The 21,009-nt window shown below is 42.0% G+C and overlaps 1 protein-coding gene across 1 annotated transcript in view; it reads right to left on the bottom strand.

Moving 5' to 3' along the window:
- LOC308297165 (F-actin-uncapping protein LRRC16A-like) overlaps positions 1-21,009 on the bottom strand; it is a gene marked incomplete at both ends in the record, with an annotated part of 139,024 nt that overhangs the window by 69,651 nt on the left and 48,364 nt on the right. The window contains 6 exons of the mRNA XM_080740581.1: positions 6,191-6,266; positions 6,779-6,852; positions 7,919-7,989; positions 8,174-8,271; positions 8,939-9,060; positions 11,430-11,489. Coding sequence (XP_080596707.1) covers positions 6,191-6,266; positions 6,779-6,852; positions 7,919-7,989; positions 8,174-8,271; positions 8,939-9,060; positions 11,430-11,489 — 501 coding nt within the window. The remainder of the gene's footprint in view (positions 1-6,190; positions 6,267-6,778; positions 6,853-7,918; positions 7,990-8,173; positions 8,272-8,938; positions 9,061-11,429; positions 11,490-21,009) is intronic.

The raw sequence follows: 21,009 nt of genomic DNA, 5'->3' as shown, positions 1-21,009 counted from the left end.
GGGGGGAGCGAAGGAGAGCAACACAAAGAAGCTTGTATATTCCACTAGAGTCATAATAACATTGAGGACAGCACAGTGACATGGTGTGTATTGTCACTCATTTTACACCAGCTTTGCCTCACAATGCTACTGTGATCCTTCCTCCCTACTCTCCTTGTTCTGCTGGATTATAATGTGCTCACTCACACACACAATAGCGTGATATTGAGTAATGCAAAACATGTCTTCCATTCTCCGCTGTCCTCTTGTTTTCAAGCCTCCTGTTCTCATATTATCTCCAAAACTCCTCCTTCCTCATCTCCATCCAAGCATCTTGATCTCAGATTGAAAGGCAAACAGACTGATCACCCTAAATAACCCTTTCGCCACTGTCGGGCAGCAATCTTGTCTCCAAGTTTCAAATGTGTGCGTTTTTTTCGTAAAGTAAAGCCCTGCCTCATCACATAAGACTGTGGCACAAAACTAGTGAAAATAGCAGATCTACAAGCACACAACGCCTCACACCGCGAGGCGTTATGTGCTTGTAGATCGGCTATCTTCACTAGTGTAAATCATTTTTAAAATGATGAATACAAAACAAACGGCTTTTGGACATACGAGGTTTCCACCCGACAATAACGCTTTGCATCGATAGCCTGTGCTATTTCAGAGAGAGAGAGAGAGAGAGAGAGAGAGAGAGAGAGAGAGAGAGAGAGAGAGAGAGAGAGTGTGTGTGTGTGGTCTCATACTGCACCCCAGTGCCCTCTCGTTCAGTGCGATTTCTCGGTCACCTGATAGAAAGCGTTCCGCTGTAATTTCAACCAGTCGTGTTGTTCATTATTCTCCCTCCTCCTCTCTAAATCTTTGTCAGCGGTCTGTAACCTTTCTGGCCCCTCAGTGCCCTCACTGTCATAATTCAGTTGTTTCTGTCCTTCATCCACACCACTTAAAAGCCGTACAGTGCAAGCATTCTACGTTCTGACGATCGATTATTAGACCATGGGACGCTGTTAGCTGCAACGACCAGGTTGAGGAGGTCCTTGAGGGGTAATTGTTCCCCCGGTCAGGACCATATAGACAGATATACTGTATTATACTGTAGTTCTACAATGATTTCCATTCGTAGCAATGCTGGGCTTCTTTAACGAACACAGAAGAGGATGTACGACGTATGTCGGACGTAGGACGAGTTGGTTATGGTATCCATCAGTGGTGGAAAACATACTCAAATGTTTTACTTGGGTAAAAGTATCAATACTGCAAGTCCGGAATTCAAAAATGTCTCGAGTAAATGTACAGAAGTATTGGTGTCAAAATGTACTTAAAGTACCAAAAGTACCAAAGTAAATGTACAGAAGTGTTGGTGTCAAAATGAACTTAACCCATTTAGACCTAAGTCCGCCTGGAAAAAAGCCTTAAAAACCTATGGCCGATTGGAAAAATACCCCTAAAACCTGAGATTTTATGGAAAACTTCACAGAGGTGTCAACGTCTACTAAAACATTTATTTCTCAGCCTATGTAGCAGCTAGAAACAAAATTTCAAAACTGTTTGATAGCTTACACCTTTGGCTTTCATGGGAAATTACTTGTCATGGTCCAGACCTTTATCATTCTTTTAAAAAAAATCTGCAAACTCAAATATTGTAATAAATCTTATAAAACGTCTAATAAAAAATACATTTCTCAGCCTATGTAGCACATAGAAACATAATTAGCAAATATTTGAGACCTTACACCATAGGCCTTACACCATAGGCCACCACTTTGACAAGAAACAACAATCCACCAGCCTTTATATTGAATATTTCAATTCTTACGAGCACCCAGCTCAATATTGAAACTTCATCGCATGTACCCAGATTGCATATTGACTGTGTCAATTCTTGTTTTTAGCTCCATTTAACGGTAAATCTGGCGAGCGACATTTGTCATTATTATTATATGTGCGTGCGCGCGTGTGTGTGTGCGCCTGTGTATGTGAATGAATGAACCATATCATCATAATCATTTTATAAGTGTTATTACCTCTGTTGTTCTGGAGTTTGGGGTTGACTCTGTGCTGCAAAGAGTCGGGTCTCTGAAACTAGCCGTGTCAAAGTGCGTCCGTGAAAAGTTATCCAGTCCTGATAAAATCCACGAAACACTTCTTCATCATCGTCGTCGTTGTTTTCAAACATATCACATAACAATAACAACGCCAATTCCAGCGGGCCTGGTTTGCCTTCGCTCAATGCGTCTTCCATTTCGCCGCTATGAGTAGCTGCACTGGGATTCTCCGACAAATAAAGTTATGTAAGCAAAAAAAAAAAAATCCCAGCATGCTTTGCGGTAGTCAGGGAAGCATACGTCATCGCCTTCTGATGCATTTCATTGGCCACGAGACCAGAAGAGGGTAAAAACTACAGGAAACGCATTTTGCGTTCCCGGTCTGAATGGATAAACAGCATTTTGCGTTCCCGGCCTGAAAGGTAGAAACGCATTTTGCGTTCCCGGTCTAAATGGGTTAAAGTACCAAAAGTAAAACTAGCTCATAAGTGTCGTGTCGCGATGCATTGTGGGCTCAAATGGCCAAAATGTACACTGTACAGTATATAGGGCTGAAGTGGTTAGTGTGTTATGTAATAATAATCAAATCTACAAAGTTACTAGCTGTCATGATTATGACATTTGGAGGAATGTACAATCCACACTCTCATTAAGTCTTTAACACTTTGCAAGCAGGCCGTACTTGCCCGTACTTGTCCGGTCAGCTCAATTAGCCGCTCGTCTTTTATCGTACTTTTATCGTAAAAATGAAATTAATGATAATTTAAAAAAAAAAAAAAACGGTCCTTCTCTGCCTCTCTGAGGCTCCCTGTGAGGGGTTAACCCTGAACCGATCATGTGACATCATCTGCAACTGGCCCAGGAAGAAATCCATAGGCGCCATTACGTTCCCTTCCATGCTGGGAGGAGCCGTTTGGCCAGCGCATCTCCGAGTCTTTTTCGATCAGACGAAAGACGAAATCAAGGCTTCACAATGAGTGGATTACATGTGTTTAGATTGCTGTGCGTGCAACGAGCACGTAATGTACTTTCGGGCACGGTTTTTATCACGGTTTACCCCGTCTGGCTCCACGCAAATGAACGGAGGAAATCAGCCTACAGCTGCATCAATGTAAGTTGCTCGGCCCCAAAACGTGCTTCATACACGTTTTGCTCGCTTGCACCGAGCGATCCGAGCGTGTTGTTATCATTTGGTGCATTGCTTTTTTAAAACATGTTTATAAATAAATAGAAGATTGAGCGGCAGTACCTCTGTTCGGGGTTTTTTAAGGGTCTCCCTGGGGCTTGCAAAGGGTTTTAAGAGTCTTTTTCAATAATGATGACAATTATGACATTTTTTATATGATGATAAATTGTCACTGAAATAATTGTGATTAATGATTTAATTGTGTTTTTGTCGTTGACAATTACATTTCTATTTGGCTATTCTCCTTTTGCACAAAGTAGTGCATTGCAAGATAGAGGGGGCCAGATCCCTTTTAGTCACACCCTACCACTACTTCCTGTTCATCCACAGAGCATTTCCATTAGATTTCTTTTCACTTTTTTCAACTTTTATTACTTGTGCAAAAGGAGAATAGGCTTTGAAGTTGCACATGGCAGATATGACAACATAAATATACAAAGAAATTACATATTTGACATCTTTATTCTTAAAAATTTGTCACGATGCGAGGCGTTGTGAGCTTGTAGATCTGCTATTTCCACTATATTTTAGAAAATGTTTGAACATATATATGAAAACATATATATATTTTCTTTTCAACATGTAAACAATTATCGACAGTTATGACAAAATAATTGCGATTAGACGATTCTGTAGTAATTGTGACAGGCCTGGTCAGGACAGACAGCATAAGAGAATGATAACTGGCTGCTGCTGTCAGTTAAACATTTTGAAACATTTAAATTAACCCATTCAGAACGGGTACACAGTATTGTGTATCATTATCTTATGCTTTAACTATTGAAAAATTGCAGATATACAAGCTCACAGCGCGGCACCGAGTGCCGCGCTGCGAGCTTGTAGATCGGCTATTTTTGAAAAATCGTGAAAATTTGAATTTTGACCCGATTCTATAAGTGTCTTTTGAATCCTTCTAAGGTTTTTTGGAAAAACCTGTGTTTCTACAGTATGTCAGCAATCTGGCCAGCCATCGTCCAAGAAACGGTCCTTTTCACTTTAACTGGAGCTCAGTTAGTCTGTTCTTGAGAGACTACTTTGTCAGTAGTTCTCAAACCTTTTCATGTGAAGGACCCCCAAAATGATATGTATTTGGCCACGGACCACCATCTCAAAATATTTAGTTCCAGGGACCACCCAGAAGCAAAATTTGAGCTACAGACGTTCGCTTTAAAAATACATATATTCAAAGATTTTCACACATTTTCACGACTTTTTCAAAAATGGCAGATCTACAAGCTCGCAGCGCGGCACTCGGTGCCGCGCTGTGAGCTTGTATATCTGCTATTTTTCAACAGTTAAAGTATTCAATAATCCTAGACGTCTCTCAAGTTGCATGCGGCTCCTTTTCAGTCCATCTCCCTTCTCCGCTGCCCTCTCAGGCTAACCTCTCATTACCTCTCATGCCGTCCCCCGGCTCACATGTAACAGCTCCCCTTTAATTCAGTCTCTCTCTGTTCCTTTTGCTTCCTTTGTTTCACTGTGTGTCGACCACTCTCGTCATTCCTCTCATCTTTAACCGTTTATATATTTCCCCTGTCTTTCTTCCCCTAACCAATGACTCTGGGGGTTCAGGCTTCAAGCATGGCCCCAAACAAACCACATTGCACTCCCGTCTATAATATGTCTCAAAGACCAGTCCATTTATCACCACATTAAAATAGGAATGTTGGCTTTGGACGTTTCCTCGAAAACACCCGACGGTGGGATTTTTGCTCTATTACCGGATAACACACACGCACGCACACACACACACACGTACACACACACGCACACGCACACGCACACGCACACACACACACACACACACAGTCGTTAATTCCATCCATTGAAATGATACGCAGTGGTGGTAACCATGGCAACCTAGCCCGAAAACAAAGCATGGCTGTACACTACAGGACATTAGCATAAAGACGTGCACAAGCCATGGGCTCCATTTTTTTATATATCAAAACTAATCCCGTACATTGGATGGACACAGGGTTGTTTTAAAATTTAGGACACCAGATATATAAATCCCATTAGGCCGGCGGTGATGGAGATGTGTGATAATTGTGGGGACTGTGGGAGCTGTGCATGGTAATTGGTGAGACGGCGGGAAGTGTTGGGACACAGTCTCAGTAATGGGGAGCTCCGGGGAGCCAAAGCTTGGGTAATTGAGCCCTATTGTCTAGTCAGGATTAACAGGCTTATCAGACAGGAACATTACTCCGATCCAGACATACAGACAGACAGACAGACAGAGAGAGGGGGAACATTCTGAGCCATGAGAGTGTGAATTTCGTCAAGAAAACGAAACAGCGAAAAATGTTAGTCGACTACCTTTTTCCACTGCCGAAAACAAAATAAGAAGTAAATAGGCTATATTGACAATTTCGTCGACAGAACGCATTTTTTTTTTTTAAATGTAGAACTAAGACATTTTATGTTTGGTTGTGTGCAGAAGTCTCACCGAAAATAGCAGATCTACAACGTCACGTGTTGCAGCGCGACACGTTGTAAAAACCAGGTGCCATCATGGCCCAACAAAATACATTTTTGTACACTAAATCAACTGTAGATTGACAAAATAATATATGGTATTTAGTCAAGTAAAACTAGACTAAAGCGTCATTCCCATCGGGCACGATAATAAACAACAATTGCTGTCCTGCCGACAACAGGACGCCATCCACTTCAGTTGAGAACGATTTTTAAAACGATATTTTTTATCTTTATCTCTAATGTGCCCGGTGGGAATGACGCTTTAAAGTAAAGCATTTCAGATGACTAACAAAATGGAATTTTATTCAAAGGTCTATGATTCAAAATTTGCAGTGGAGGTTGCTGTACAGTATGTGCTGCACTGTATGAGTGTCTGGAGCAGAAAGGGGAGGGGTAGAGAACAGAGGGTGGTGCTGGATGATGGGTGGTGTAGAAAGGGGATGGATAGAGAACAGAGGGTGGTGCTGGGTGGGTGGTGTAGGGTGTGTGAACTGACCAGTTTGTAGTCTTTGGTGGAGAGCTTGGTGAACCACTGGTTAAACTCCAGGACTGCTATTATGGCCACCAGATCTCTGAGGAGGGACGGAGGAGGAGAGAATATTATCATAGTTATCAATACCAATCAAAAACATAGCAACCCTTCGTAAATTTGTATTCTACTTAATATAACTCTCTTATGTGCTCTGGCGCTCGTTCATGTGCAACAGCTTGCGTGTGTAAACTTAAACTTGGTGGTGGTACAACTCATTGTGGCGTAGAAAAGCATTACTTGATTTATCAATTGAAAGAAGCAAATTGTCTTTTTATGGGAAAGAGACCTGGGTAGTCTAGCCTTTGGCTCAAGGGAGGCCTGCTTTCTCACACTCTGAAAACAAGCCATACTATTGATAACACATTATACGGTTCAAGGTTCAAGGATGTCCCTTGGTCAACCTCTTTCTCGGTTCCTCAAAAGCAGAGCTTTGTGATGACACAAGGCTTCTGCAGATCCCAGACAGTGTTTATTCTTTTTATTTAACTTTTCTGTTTGCACATGCAGTATAACCCACCTGTCATACGACTGTATAAGACTGTTAACGCCCACCTGTTTTCCAGATGGCTGAAGTCCTGCAGGTTTAGTTCTCTGGAATCTTGCGTCAGATAGATGGTGTCCACGTCCTGGAAAAGAGCATTTATACATAGACCGTTAACAAAACCTCTGTGTCTCTGTTAGACAAAAAAATATTATTATTGGATGATGATGAATGATTCCCACTAGTGCAAAAACACAGCTGACTGATCTACAGTGATACGTGAATGATCACGTATTAAACCCAGATAAGAAGGTTATTGTACAGTACATATCAGTCAGTTATCCAATTAGTCTGTTATCCAATTAACGGAATTATGCTTTTTCAGTGCCATTCTCTTTTCATTTACCGCTTTTTTCTCCCCAATTTAGTAGTTATGCTAAATTGATTCCTCCCCCCACACATTTCTATGTGTTGTATCCTGCTGCTGTATTCCACAACCGGTTCACCTGGCCCCACCCATAGACTTAGAAAGGTAGACGCCTCCTTCGGCTCTGGGGCATATGCTCGCGGCACTCGGCGACCGGTCGTTTCCGGTCGGTTCCCACTTCCACGTGCGTCACAGACACGGAAGTTGGTAGGCCAATCAGAGGCAGGTGGGGGCGGATCTTTTTGTACGCAGCCTCCAAGAACAGCTGAGCCGCGCAACATCGGAACTGGATGGAGACAGTTCCAAGGTCTCCGGCAACCCGGACGTCCGCAGCAGCATATGCAGCAGCATATGAGGCATCTAGCTTGTTATATCTATGGCCCCACCGGGAGGACAAAGACGAGCCTTCGTTCTACTCCTCTTGCCGAGCACTCCCAGCCCTAGCCCGTAGGAATATGTGTAGTGACAAATATCACCCTGCTGCTCGCCCGGCTTCCCTCCCCAAACACGAGCCAATTGTGTTCATATACAGTAGATGTTCGAAAAAGCCGGATGCAGTGGATTCAAATCCCCAGACTCTGCGGTGGCGGGCAGCTAATTAAGCACACCACTGCGCCATCCGAGCGCCCTTCACTGTCATTCTGAACATGTTCAAGGGAATAGCAATGGAACCAGTTGAACCAGTGCAGGAACATCCCACACCATTTCAGTGAAATCAACTATTCTTAGACATAATTATACAGTATATATACTGTATGTATCTATCTATATGAACGCTACTCACCCACTGCACCTCTTCTCTGGGAGGCAAGCCCAGCCAGTCACACACACACCTGTACATCTGAGAAAACCCACCTAGACACAAGGGGGAGTGGAGGGCGGGAGTGAAGACAGGAGAGGGGAGAGACGAAGAGAAAAGAAAGAGATGTACTGTGTGAATACAAAACATACCTAATAATGGTCTCGTAACCTTGTACTCAAAAAACACCACATTTATATGCAAGCAGACACACACACACGGTACAGAATACAGACATACCACAGGGTCCTGGTTCAGCAGGCTTGTTATTCTCCCATAGTGTTTGTAGAGATGTCAGTCTGTCAGGAGGTTCAATACACAGCTTCTTCATCACTTTACTGAGACACAAAATAATAATAATTCTATTTAATTTATACAATTAAGCCCTATTTAGAAAAAAATAATAGTAAATCTGACGCGTTGCAAGCTTATGGATCGGTTATTTTGTATGAAATATGTTCGCCTAGAATGACAAGCTCAAAACAGCGATGCCAGGGTTAGTGTGATTAGTCCCTTTCCCGATAACGTCTGACTTCTCGATATGCTCTGATGCAAAAGAGAGACAGAAACACAAAGCAGTGTTTGTCGAGCTTTTTATGATTTTATGTCTTTCGGCGAATATTTATTTCTGCATTTTCAGATCTGTGGTTCCCGTTCTCACAGATATTGCCGTTTCATATCTTCTATCGATAGTTTCACTTTCGCACCTATTGTTTAAAGATACCTAGATACCTGTTAGTATACATTCAACTGCTGCGTTGTAGGTTCAGTCAACCCGGGTTAAAATGTATGTTGCTTCTACTATGAGGAACCAAAACCAAGGAATGTTTGTCTTGTGTACTCTATAACAATAAAGATCTTGAATATTGTATCGTCTTGGCTGTAAGAGAGGTGCACGCGCACGCCCACGCCCCCACGCCCCCACGCCACACACACACACACACACACACACACACACACACACACACACACACACACACACACACACACACACACACACCTCACCTAGGTGGGAGTCCAGGACATATCCTGAGCAGATGGTTTCCTATGTGAGTGACCACTTCATTCACCTCCTCTGTGCTGAGAAGCCTCAGGGAGAAGGATCCTCGCTCATACTCTATGGACAGCTGCAAGAGACAAGAGAAGAGACATTCTCTTTGGACAGCTAGAAGAGGCAAGAGACATTCTCATGTACAACATATCGCTTAGCACAGGGGTCTTCAACGTTTTCAGGCCAAGGACCCCTTAGTTGAGAGAGAGATGAAGCAGGGACCCCCCACAACATTTTCATAGATTCCATATACTGTAGTTTCATCATTTGACAGCACAATCATCAGTGTATTTTGGATTCATGTCAATATGTGTTTTCATATATTTAACCACCTGAACCGTCAATACTTAATAAACCTTTCACTCTTTACTTAGTCTGCTCTTTTTCCCCTCTACACCAGACATCTTTGCAGAAAATAGCCGATCTACAAGCTCACAACGTCTCTCAGCGTGAGGCGTTGTGAGCTTGTAGATCTGCTATTTTTGGCTAAAGTTCTCAGAATTTGGACACTATGGTTCAAGTGGTTAATATAAAAAAGGAGAAAAAAAATTTTTCTACCACACAAAGATTTGGAGGACACCCTACAGTAACTCTGAGGACCCCCTAGGGGTCCCGGACGCCCTGTTGAAGAACCTTGGCTTAGCAAAATGGAAGCACACGATTCCTGATGAAGCCAGTCTATTAGACATGTGGTGTGAGTGTGTGGCACCAAAACTGTGGGAGGTAGTAGCGTGCCAAACGTTGAGTTGCTCTTTTTCTCATTTTCCCATTCAAGTTAATAAGAAAAATGTATTCACTAATAAATTCCTATGAATTAAACTGTACAACATGTCGCTTAGCAAAATGGAAGAACACAATTCCAGATGAAAATTATACCACACTCTATAAACAGCAAGAAGAGACAAGAGACGTTCTTAGCGGCTCACTACACAAGATTGATAATGATAATGATAATATAACATTCATATTTTGAACTAAAATAAGAAATGTCATGGTATTTTTCTTTAAAACCTTGAACAAAAAGGTACCATAAGGAGTTGGTTCCGTTGATCCAGGCAACTGATTGATCATTGAAATAAGCTTGTAATAAGTTAGTAAAACTAATCTCCATCCATCCATCCATCTGACCAAAATTGTTCACAAGATGCCAGTGAACATTTGTAGCTTCCTCTGCTCTACTATCATGTACATAAATGTTTACTGGGCGGTGGTCCAGCGGTCCAGACACCTAGGCACATAAGCAGCCTGACAGTGCATTGCGGGTTCGAGTCCTGTTCCCAAAGATCTTCACTGCATGTCTCTCCCCATCTCTCTCCCCTGTTTCCTGACTATCTCCACTATCAAACTATAAATAAAGGCAGAAATATCCCCCCAAAATATAAAAAAGGCTAATCTTAATGCTAACTCCTCCTTATTAAAAAATTGGAAACCACATGTCTCTTCTGCAGCATAGCAGGTTGATATTAAGAGGACTGACAACTCTTGAATTAATATGAAAGAGGTCGAACCGCAGGGAGGTTTTTGAGGATTATCATCTTTGACAGATATATAATGTTGACTGACAGCCAGGGAGCCACCTGCGGTCAATAAACCAGATATGGTTCACTGCAGGCAAGCTGATCTAAACCCAGAAAGGCTTAGGTTTATTTTAGTTATATTTTATGAGACAGATTCTTAAAGGATCACACCAGGGCTCTGGAATATTTATCACTTTTCTGTCTCCTTGAATAAACCCTCCTGTATGAGGGTGGGTTTTCATGCCAGGGTTTTAGCAGTGGCATGTGTTTATTTCATGGCTGCTTTCTCCTTATACAGTATACTGTAAGTCCAGCTGTAGACATGTATACACACATTGTATGTGTGTCTGCATTTGTATACAATAACATTCATTGTCAAGAACCTAGTAGCCAAGAGAGTGATAAACAACTTAAACAAGAGGAGAAAATGTTAACATGAAGAATCTAAATCAGTGGTTTTCAACTTTTTCATATCAAAGTCCATTATTTATTCCACTATTTGATGAGATTTAGCTTCTCAAGCCCCAAACTTAGTAGACTTCTTGTAAATTAAGTAATGCAGATGTTTAACAATTATTAATAATTATAACTCTTGACTGTAAAATGAAACCAAATGGACCCGTATATGGGTCCATCTGGTTACCAACTCTCCATGATTTAACTGGGGACCACCTGGAACCCCCTCAAGGACCACTGGTTGAAAGCTATAGTACATTATTTGCTCATTCAACATTTTAAATTCATGAGGTTTAAACTGATACATTTCAAAAGTAATCCAGGATATTATTTCAGAAATTCACAGGGATTTACTTATATGTATATATGTTGGTACAATATATATGTATATTGTACCAACTGATTTTGAATGCTTCAATGGAAAATCCAATAAACAAAGTAAAAAAAATAAATCTGAAATATAATTCTGTACCTGTGTGGGCTTGTTACACGTGACCCCCTGGATCTCCAAATAGTTGAATGAGTGCTCCACCTAAGAGAAACAGAACACAAATCCTATTCATACATGCAGTCAAGAACAATCAGATTCCTGGCACACTAAGTATTGCATAGTGAATACAGTGTATTTTATGGGAGTATATGCGAATGCTCTAGTTTCTTAAACTATATGGATCAAGGGCAAAAATGTTCCACATGCATTTTTTTTCAGATGTGCATCTCTAGAGCAATCCATGTAGATGTTCAGATAATTGTGGGGAAAAGAGTTCAACAGGGGACAACACACAACAGGCTGCAAAAGGAGTCGAAACTCCTGACATTCATCATAGTTTTCATAACCTCGAACGCTCATGACAATGGCAGAAATATTTGAGGTCTGAACTTGACTGAATAAATACAGCCATCTGTACAGAAGCCTTAAAGAGAATGTACTACAGCCTTGGGAACAACCATGGATGTACAGTGTAGATATGAGGTATAAGTTAAAGTCAAGGTACACATCACAAACAAGAACTAGAAGCAGTGCTCTTCCGAGCACAGGTCTCCACCAGGCCGTGCGTCCTGGTGGTGCTACTGTATAATAGGCCAATGTAAAAAGGGCGGCATATGTTCTTCAACTTAGATCTGGCAATCTGATGCTGCATGCATGATTTGAAGCATTGTGTTCCAAAAATGTGTTTTGCTAAAGTCTACCTGCTGGTGGCGCTATAACAGGCCAATGTGAAAAAGGTAGCATTTGTTCCTTGACCTAGTGGGAATATGTGTGGCAAATTTCACGGGAATCGCAAGCTGCGTTGATGATTTGAGGCATTTTGTTAAAAAACGGAGCAATCCTGCAAGCTTTGGAAGCCAATATTAGCCAATCAGGATGGAATATGAAATACAGACGGATCGGACTTGATCACATGACTATAGAGATACTGTGTACCGATTTGCGTGATCTTTGGATAAAATCTCAAGGAGTAATATCCAAAAATTAGTTTTACATAAGTCGGCCCAAAGGTGGCGCTATAAAAGGCTGATGTGAAAAATGCAGGGCAAAGGTTTATCCTTAGCCTCTAGGGAATGCGCTTACAAAGTTTGAAACTGATCGATGGAGTTATAGGTAAAACCACAAAACGGCCTGTTATAGCGCCACCATGAGGCTGATTTCAAAAATTGTAAGTGGCATTTCTTCTTCGACCTAGTGGGAACATTTGTGTGCGATTTCATGATAATTGCACTTTGCGTTTGGGATTTGAGGCATTTTGTTCCAAACGGCTCAATCCTACAAACTTTGGAAGCCAATCTTAGCCAATCAGGATGGAATATGAAAAATCTGACAGATCCGTGTCGATCACATGACTGTTGAGATACTTCCTACCGATTTGTAGGATTTTTGGACAAAATCTGTAAGAGTAGTGCACAGAAATGTGTCTTGCGAACATCGGCCACTAGGTGGCGCTAGAAAAAGCCCATTTGAAAAATTTAGGGCAGAGGTTCTAGATTGGCATCCAGGGAATGTGTGCTCACTTTGGCAGCGACCGGGCCAACGGCAACTGAGATTAGCTGCACACAAACTGCGAGGACGCACGGACGGACGCACGGACGCACGGACACACGGACGGACGGACGGACACACGGACGGACGGAGGGGAAAACATACTCTCCCCCATGCCTTTGGCTGGTGGAGACAATAAAAAATACTCTCTGTGTGCGTGCGTGAGTGCATGAGTGCGTGCCCAAAGTTCATTTGGGACAAAACGTAAATCTCACAAGGCCCAAATACACCGTATAAGCATGACAAATTGATTAAATATATCAACCTTGTTTTGTTTGTTCATATATATATTTTAACCTATTCAATATCTCTAAATATTCTGCGCCAACCCTGTGGGCCAAACCAAAATGGCAATGATCTGGGCACCTCTGCTCTAGAAGATTGAATGATTGTGTGTTTGAGGGCACAGAGAATAAAAATAGGCCTGTTCTATAATTAACAGGTTCAGATCCTGTCGGGTTTCATTCCTCGACATCTGTGAGCAGAGCACACGAATGCTGACTCATGCGCTGAAAACATTAACATCTGTGTGCAGGGCACACGAACGCTGACTCATACGACTGAAGACATTAACATCTGTGTGAGAGACAGAGAGCACATGAATGCTAAAGCCTGGTTTATACTTTGTGGCGCTGCGGTGTCGCATGCTGAAAATAGTAGATCATTTGGACTGCGGTAGATGTATGACTAGTATAGGATAAATTAAGCAGGACTCATACAACAAAGACATTATTTATACGCCATCTGAGGCTAAAACAAGACATACTTCAACATCAAATTCAGTCTCAATCCCAATACTCCATTACCAATCAATCCATTTATTGAATCAATCAATTTACAATTGATTCATCTGCTTATAATACAGCATTTGCTGTGATGTATTTGAAGAATATCATGACCTTCCTCATTCAAAGAGAAACAAAAATAAATCCCAAGATTTGTTTTATTTTTTTGAGCGGTGCTAGCTGCTCCAATACATGACATTGTGTGTATGTTTATGTGGGGAAAATAAGTATTTGATACACTGTCCATGTGAAGGTGTACGTCTATCCGTGTGTCCATTTTCTGATTGGACAATGTAATGATGAGCCCATACTGTATGTATGTCATCATCATACTGTACTTAGCATTGCTACAGGAAACCACACTGTTTCTTCAGGAACAGTATTTCCTAGTGTGAAGTGAGCACCACTATTGTTTTATTAAAACTGAATATGCTATTCATTGCTGACAAAAGAATTACAGTAAAATAGAACCTTGCTGTATTAAGTCCTTCTTAGACATTTAAGACGTGTTCAAATGTATTTCTCATAAAAGAGACAGAGTGCAGACATCCAGTCATGCACCTCTCCTTCAGCAGAGCAATTCAGAACAAAGGCAACAAAGGAAAGTGGTCGACGTCTGCCATTCCTTTCCTAAAAAGGAGAGGAAAAAGCAACTCATGCACCTGCATACAAATGCACGCTACACGCAAGCACACACACACACACACACACACACACAAACACACACACACACACACACACACACACACACACACACACACACACACACACACACACACACACACACACACACACACACACACACACACACACACACACACACACATACACACACACACACACACACACACACACACACACACACACACACACACACACACACACACGTGCACAGTGCCTGAGGCTAGGCCAGAGAGCGAGACCAGACTATTCCAGGTGGGCACTGCTCTTGAGGGTTGGCACAGAGATGAGAGGAGAAAAACAGGAGAATGTCTATTGTCTGGCTCTTACCCTTACAAAGCCCTAGGATTAATATGTGCGGACAAATGTGCACCAAGCATGCACGTTTATGTGCATAAAATTACCTCCGGGGTTAGATTGGGGTCGCGAGTCAAAGGCTGCATTATTTTGTCGGGCCAGGAACTGAAAAGTTTGGGAACCCATGGTATATAACATGAAAAACTGGATATATCGCTATTCACTGCAAGTATATAGCAACAAAACAAAAGTGAAAAATCAGGTGTTTGATTGTGAGCCAATGGTATTCGAGCATGCTGAGCGATGCACCAGTTCCAGCCAATGGCAAGAAGGTGTGCTGTGAGGTATGCAGAGAAACCAAATGCCTGACTAATTGCATTGTTCATTCATTCAATCATTATCCGTCTGTCACCTAAACACAATAACACATCTACTCATCCTTCCTTATTCTTTCATATCCTATTGACAGGTGGACAAGGTAACAGTAATCCTCTTTTTCTTTTGTTATGCTGTATTTCATAGACAGTAGGTCAGTGCAGAGACACAGGAAAGTAGGAAACCCATCCAAGACAAGACAAGGTTTTGACTCAAACCTGGGTTTTTGTGCTCGATAGGAGCATATGGTCTACAGGTGCACTAATTGGCTGAGCCACCAGGCATGTAATCCTGACCACATAAAAATGGACCATTTCAAGAGTGAAGAAAGATGCAATCTCTATGCTAGTAATGAATAAACACACTATAACTGTACATTTTAGGATCAATCTGACTTAGAATAACTTATATTCAGAGAGTTTGAGTTTTGAGAAAATCTCCCATAATGAAGAAAAATCACACCTTGTGAACTGAGTGGTGGTCAAATAAAAATAGTCGTGTGTGTCTACAGTGTGTGTGTTTGTGTGTGTGTGTGTGTGTGTGTGTGTGTGTGTGTGTGTGTGTGTGTGTGTGTGTGTGTGTGTGTGAGAGAGAGAGAGTGTTGAGTCTGCCTGCTCAATAGTGCCCCTCCTTTAACGTGTGTGGTCAGGAGAGGTATGACAGGCGACAGACATACATAGAGACACGGCATTGTGAAACCTGATTACAGGAGTGGCGGTGAGACCACCACTCAAAAACTATGTTTACTTTGGACGCAATAGTGCACTGCAGGTACTATGAAAACCATGAGAGAGAAAAAGAGAGGGAGTGACAGTAGCAGATTCCATACATACAGTAGGATTGACAAGTAGAGTTATGAATATGAGGACGAGCTGAAAAAGGTCTTCTAACTGTTACTCTGAAAGATTTTACAGCATGGCATAGGACTGATCATGAACCTCAGCCACAAACATATGGTCATCTACCGGTATGTGTCTAGCTATTAGTGTATTACAGACATTCACCATCAGCACTCTCTCTGACTTCCTAACGTTATGCACTGATACACAGCAGAGAGGTGTGTGTGTGTGTGTGTGTGTGTGTGTGTGTGTGTGTGTGTGTGTGTGTGTGTGTGTGTGTGTGTGTGTGTGTGTGTGTGTGTGTGTGTGTTGTTTGTAGTGTGCGTCCGTCCGTCCGTCCGTCCGTCCGTCCGTCCGTCCGTCCGTGAGTGTGTGCATGCGTGTTTGTGTGTGTGTTGTTTTCACAAACAAGAGACTGCAACGTGAGTGAGACAAAGGAGAGAGAGTAACACAAAGAGTCTGACCATCTCTCTACCTGTAAAGCATGCATGCGCACGAGGCTGCGCGCGCAAACACACAAACACACACACACACACACACACACACACACACACACACACACACACACACACACACACACACACACACACACACACACACACACACACACACACACACACACACACACACACACACACACACACACACACACACACACACACACACACACACACACACACACACAGAAGACACTAGATCAAAGACAGCGCCCAAAGTCAGACAGCCAGACATAAATAAATGATAGAAAAGAAAATCATTCCTGGATTCAACAGAGACGATAATATTGGAGAAATATACTCTGTATTGGACAGAGACATAAACCAGACATTAATTGTAAAGGAGAACAATTTCAGCAAGTTAAACAAAACAAATGTCTGAAGGAGGCTGAATCACAGTTCCCTGCGGAAACAAATACCGAACCCAAAAGAAGAAAGCCCAATGTGGATAGTTTCATACAGTTCATTAATATCTCAGTCAATGCTATAGCAGTGGTGTAAAGTAACTAAGTACATTTACTCAAGTACTGTACTTAAGTACAATTTTTTGTTACTTTTACTTTTTACTATACACAGCCATTTACAATATGCGTTTGCGCCTATACTGCCAGGAAATTATTAATTTTTCAGAGTCACAGTAGATCTCCCTTATATACATGACATTTTGGTAGGCTGTAGTCTATATAGTGTACACTAGATGTCGCCAGCGATTAAGGTCTCTGGCGATTGCTAGAAGGCCTCAAATTAGCAACCAGTCCATTCACTTAGCATTAGCGTTAGCATGGAACGGCCCGGGACCCGTGCACGCCATCCGCGCTCTTAAAAAAAAAAAAAAAGTATCGACTATGTGCCTTAGATGCCCAATTGACGCACAGAGCCTTCAAACCGGATCAAGATCCGACGTTTAGAACGTGAGATAGAGCCGAGTTGCTGTAATGGTTTCCAATGTAAAATATATGCTCGGGTACATGATTGACACGCTCGATTTCCGGTTTCCGGCGATGACGTCACTTCCATCGCAGAATCCTTGCTGAAGCTTATATGAAGCTAGAATGGTCATTTATAGCTAAAAAAATGTCAAAAAAATACCAAAATCATCAGAAAATGATCCCCAAGGCGACGTTTGGCGATCTGGCACGGTTTGGCGTCCCCAAAATGGCGATGAAAGGCGATTTGGCTAAGAATGAGTTAAGTATTGAGACTGGATGGAGATTATTTGAATATACAACTAGAGCAGGGGACATCACCATGCTGGCTTGTGGTGGACATTGTTGTCAATGAGTGGACAATACTATTACAAGAAGCACTTGAGCTAGCTCTGAATGACCATAACAGGTCTGTAACTCTGAGTGTCCAAATGGAACCAAATTGACCCATTTGTACCCAAACTGGCTTGCTTGGTTCGGAACCAACTCGGTTCTCTGTGGAAAAGCTCACCTCTGGTTCATCCCAATACAAGTGGAAAAAGGGCCGGTGGAAAAGGCCCCCTAATGTGCCATGAAAACCTAGAGACTTGACATTCAGTATTTGGGTATTATGATTAAAATAAGAACATTATAATGGTGTACAAAAAAGGAAATCAAAACTTTGCCACGGACAAGACCACGTCTTTGCCACATGGACACTTTTCTCTGTGTACAGACATATTGATGACCCCTGGGGTAGAGGTGTAGCTTTGACGTATTTGTGAAAAAAATATTAATAATAACCATACCTGTCGAATTTAGCGCGCTATTAACTAGTTAACTCACAATCCTTTTAATGCCGAGAATTTTTTTAACGTGCGATTAACGCAGCTGATGTTTGAGCCTCGGTGCGCTCCGTAGTATAGAGTGAGGAAGCGAATGCGCTGACAACAGTCAGTCAGTGTGTGATGCGGCTAGCAGCAGGGCTAGTCATAGTATGAGACCCCATAACTACTCTATGTACGAGACAGACAAAACGGCGGAGATTTTTGCAGCAGACAACCACAATATCACCGCTGACGGCGTCGCGCGCATCAAATACCGAAGCGTTGAAACGGCACATCTGTAGACAGCGCAAGCCCCAGACACACACGCTCCCAAGAACAGGAGCGCTCCAACTTGTACACAAGCACATAGTAGCTTACTTCCCAGACCCCCGCACCAACACGCTAACAGTGACCACCAAATGCATGCAACAATGGCCAGAGAACCCACATAGCAAACAGGTTTGGCCCAAACCTGTCTGGGCCTGGTTATGGCCCAATGGCCCAAATCCGGCTGAAATCCGGCAGGTCTGGCTGAGTGTCTCTAGTACTCTCTACATCATAACAGCTGGGTTTCTCAGTGAACTAGGGTGCCCAATAACACCAGTCCAGGGTGCCTCCGAATATTTTGATAATATTTAGAATGTATCAATATTACTTAAGTTAAACCAATTTAGACCCTCTAATGCCTCATGCTTGCTCTGTAAAACACCCCTTAGTTGCACTGTACTTGAGTTATATATACACCAACTCTCTTCACCCAAAATAGCCGATCTACAAGCTCTTGTAGCATCTTGTAATGAGCTTGTAAATCTGCTACTTTTGGTTATTTATCCCCTTAGAATAGGGATGCTGGGGTTTAGTGATTGAATGCCAAGTTTATTTTAAATCTGTCCTAATGAAAGATTTAAGGGAGCCTCTGCACACTCAAAAGTGTGCAAAATCATGTTCTTTATTTTCAGTTAAATAAAGTGCAAGCTTTTGGTCATAGACCTTCTTCAGGCATGCAGCACCTCGATGAGCGGTGGTCCTTTCACTATTAATCTGTCCTAATGGAAGCAGATATTTTCTCAAGTTGTTATATGTTTGTTAGGCCTATTGTGGACAGTATTTGTTATTATTCCAAATAATAATAAATATGCTGTATTTGCATAAAGCAAGTAGGCTATTTGTCTACTCCCATGTTGATATATATAGTATATAGTGTATTAGTATCTGTTTAAGGTAGATTTAGAACAAATACAAAATATGCGATTAATTGCGATTAATCGTGCGATTAACTATGGACAATCATGCGATTAATGGGATTAAAATTTTTAATCGACTGACAGCCCTAATAATAACATTATTGGACTGAAGTGAAATTGGTTGAACTACGACACAGTAACAGATAATCCTCTGACATAAAGGTGAATTGGATTGAACAGAGACCTGCAAGGTTACCATTAATACCCTAATGACCTATGGTACAGTGACCTACGGGATCTGCACTATATCAGGTTAGAAGAGAAGAGGTGGAGAGAGAGAAGGAGGGAAGGAAAAAGGAACGGGCAGAGAAAAAGAGAGAAAAGGAGGATAAAGGGAAGAAGAAGAAGAAGAAGGGGAAAGATTAAGATGTGAGGTAATCTGGGAGAAGGAAAGAAGGAAAGGTGGGGATTGAGAGTATAAAAGCAAAACAAGGGGTTGAGAGAGTTCAGAGAAAAGGTGATCTGTGGAAATAATCTGGATTAGCAGATGCACAAAGAAGAGATTGAGTAGTACACAGGAGCTGCGAGGAGCACCAAGGAGCAATCCTGCTACTAATGTGAAAACAAGATTAAGAGACAGTCACATAATTACACCAAAATGGCATGCTGTAAGAGAGAGACATTTCAAAAAATTATAGGGACATTTATAAAATTCCAATATATAAAATATTTCTCTCTCCCCTGTTTGCTGTCACACTTCACTGTGCTATGAAATGTATACATCTCAGATTCTTTTCCCAGATCGCACGTTTGGTCAAAACGTCCCGTTTTCTATGGACCATAACTTACGCACGGATCATCACGGTTGTATTTTTTCTTTTCCGCGTGAAAGAAAATACTTTCGTCTCGTGTGACCTCCCGTGAACATAATGGACACATGCTGTGTACATGGAGCCCTCAAAAATCAGGTAAAAACAATAGGAAAAAGCCTTGGCAGTAATCTACATTAGTTTGATAAAAAATGATGGCAGTCACAGGAGGCTACCTGCTTCCAGACAGGAGGCTACAGTACAAAGTATGATGTACTGTAGCGTAAACAACAGTTCAGAGTTTAAGTGGTGATGATGGTGATAAAGACACATTTTTTGTGTTCTTTGGGTGGTGAGCTACAGTACATGTAGTAGAGGACATGGCAGCATGTGGTTTGGGTGCTGATGTGGAAATAGTGCACATCTGTGTTGGGTTAGGCAGGGCACTGTTGTTGCTCTGTATAACAGTAGGTTGTTAACCAGCCGTATAATTATGTTGAGTACACAAACATGAATGTGCAGTTATGTGCAAATATACACACAGACACACACATGTTGCACGTTAGGCCGAGGCAATGGCGTGCTTGGAGGACACACGGCATGTACAGTAATGATAAATGTGTGTATTTGACAAAGGGAAGACAGTGGGAGACATACAGTATATTGAATGCATTTACAGTACCAAGCATGCATTGGATCCAAAGGTACAGTAGGTTTCAGGAAATATAAAGGAGGCCCTCACAAGACGGGAAATAGTTTGACACACCTGCCCGTGTTCGATGGAACAATGCATTCAGTGGTCTTACGGTAGGATC

This window comes from Nannobrachium achirus, assembly GCF_963921795.1.
Source record: "Nannobrachium achirus genome assembly, chromosome: 2".
In the NCBI taxonomy this organism is placed as follows: Eukaryota; Metazoa; Chordata; class Actinopteri; order Myctophiformes; family Myctophidae; genus Nannobrachium; species Nannobrachium achirus.
The sequence above is the reverse complement of the archived record's forward strand: the minus strand, read 5'-3'. Positions and strand labels throughout refer to the sequence as shown.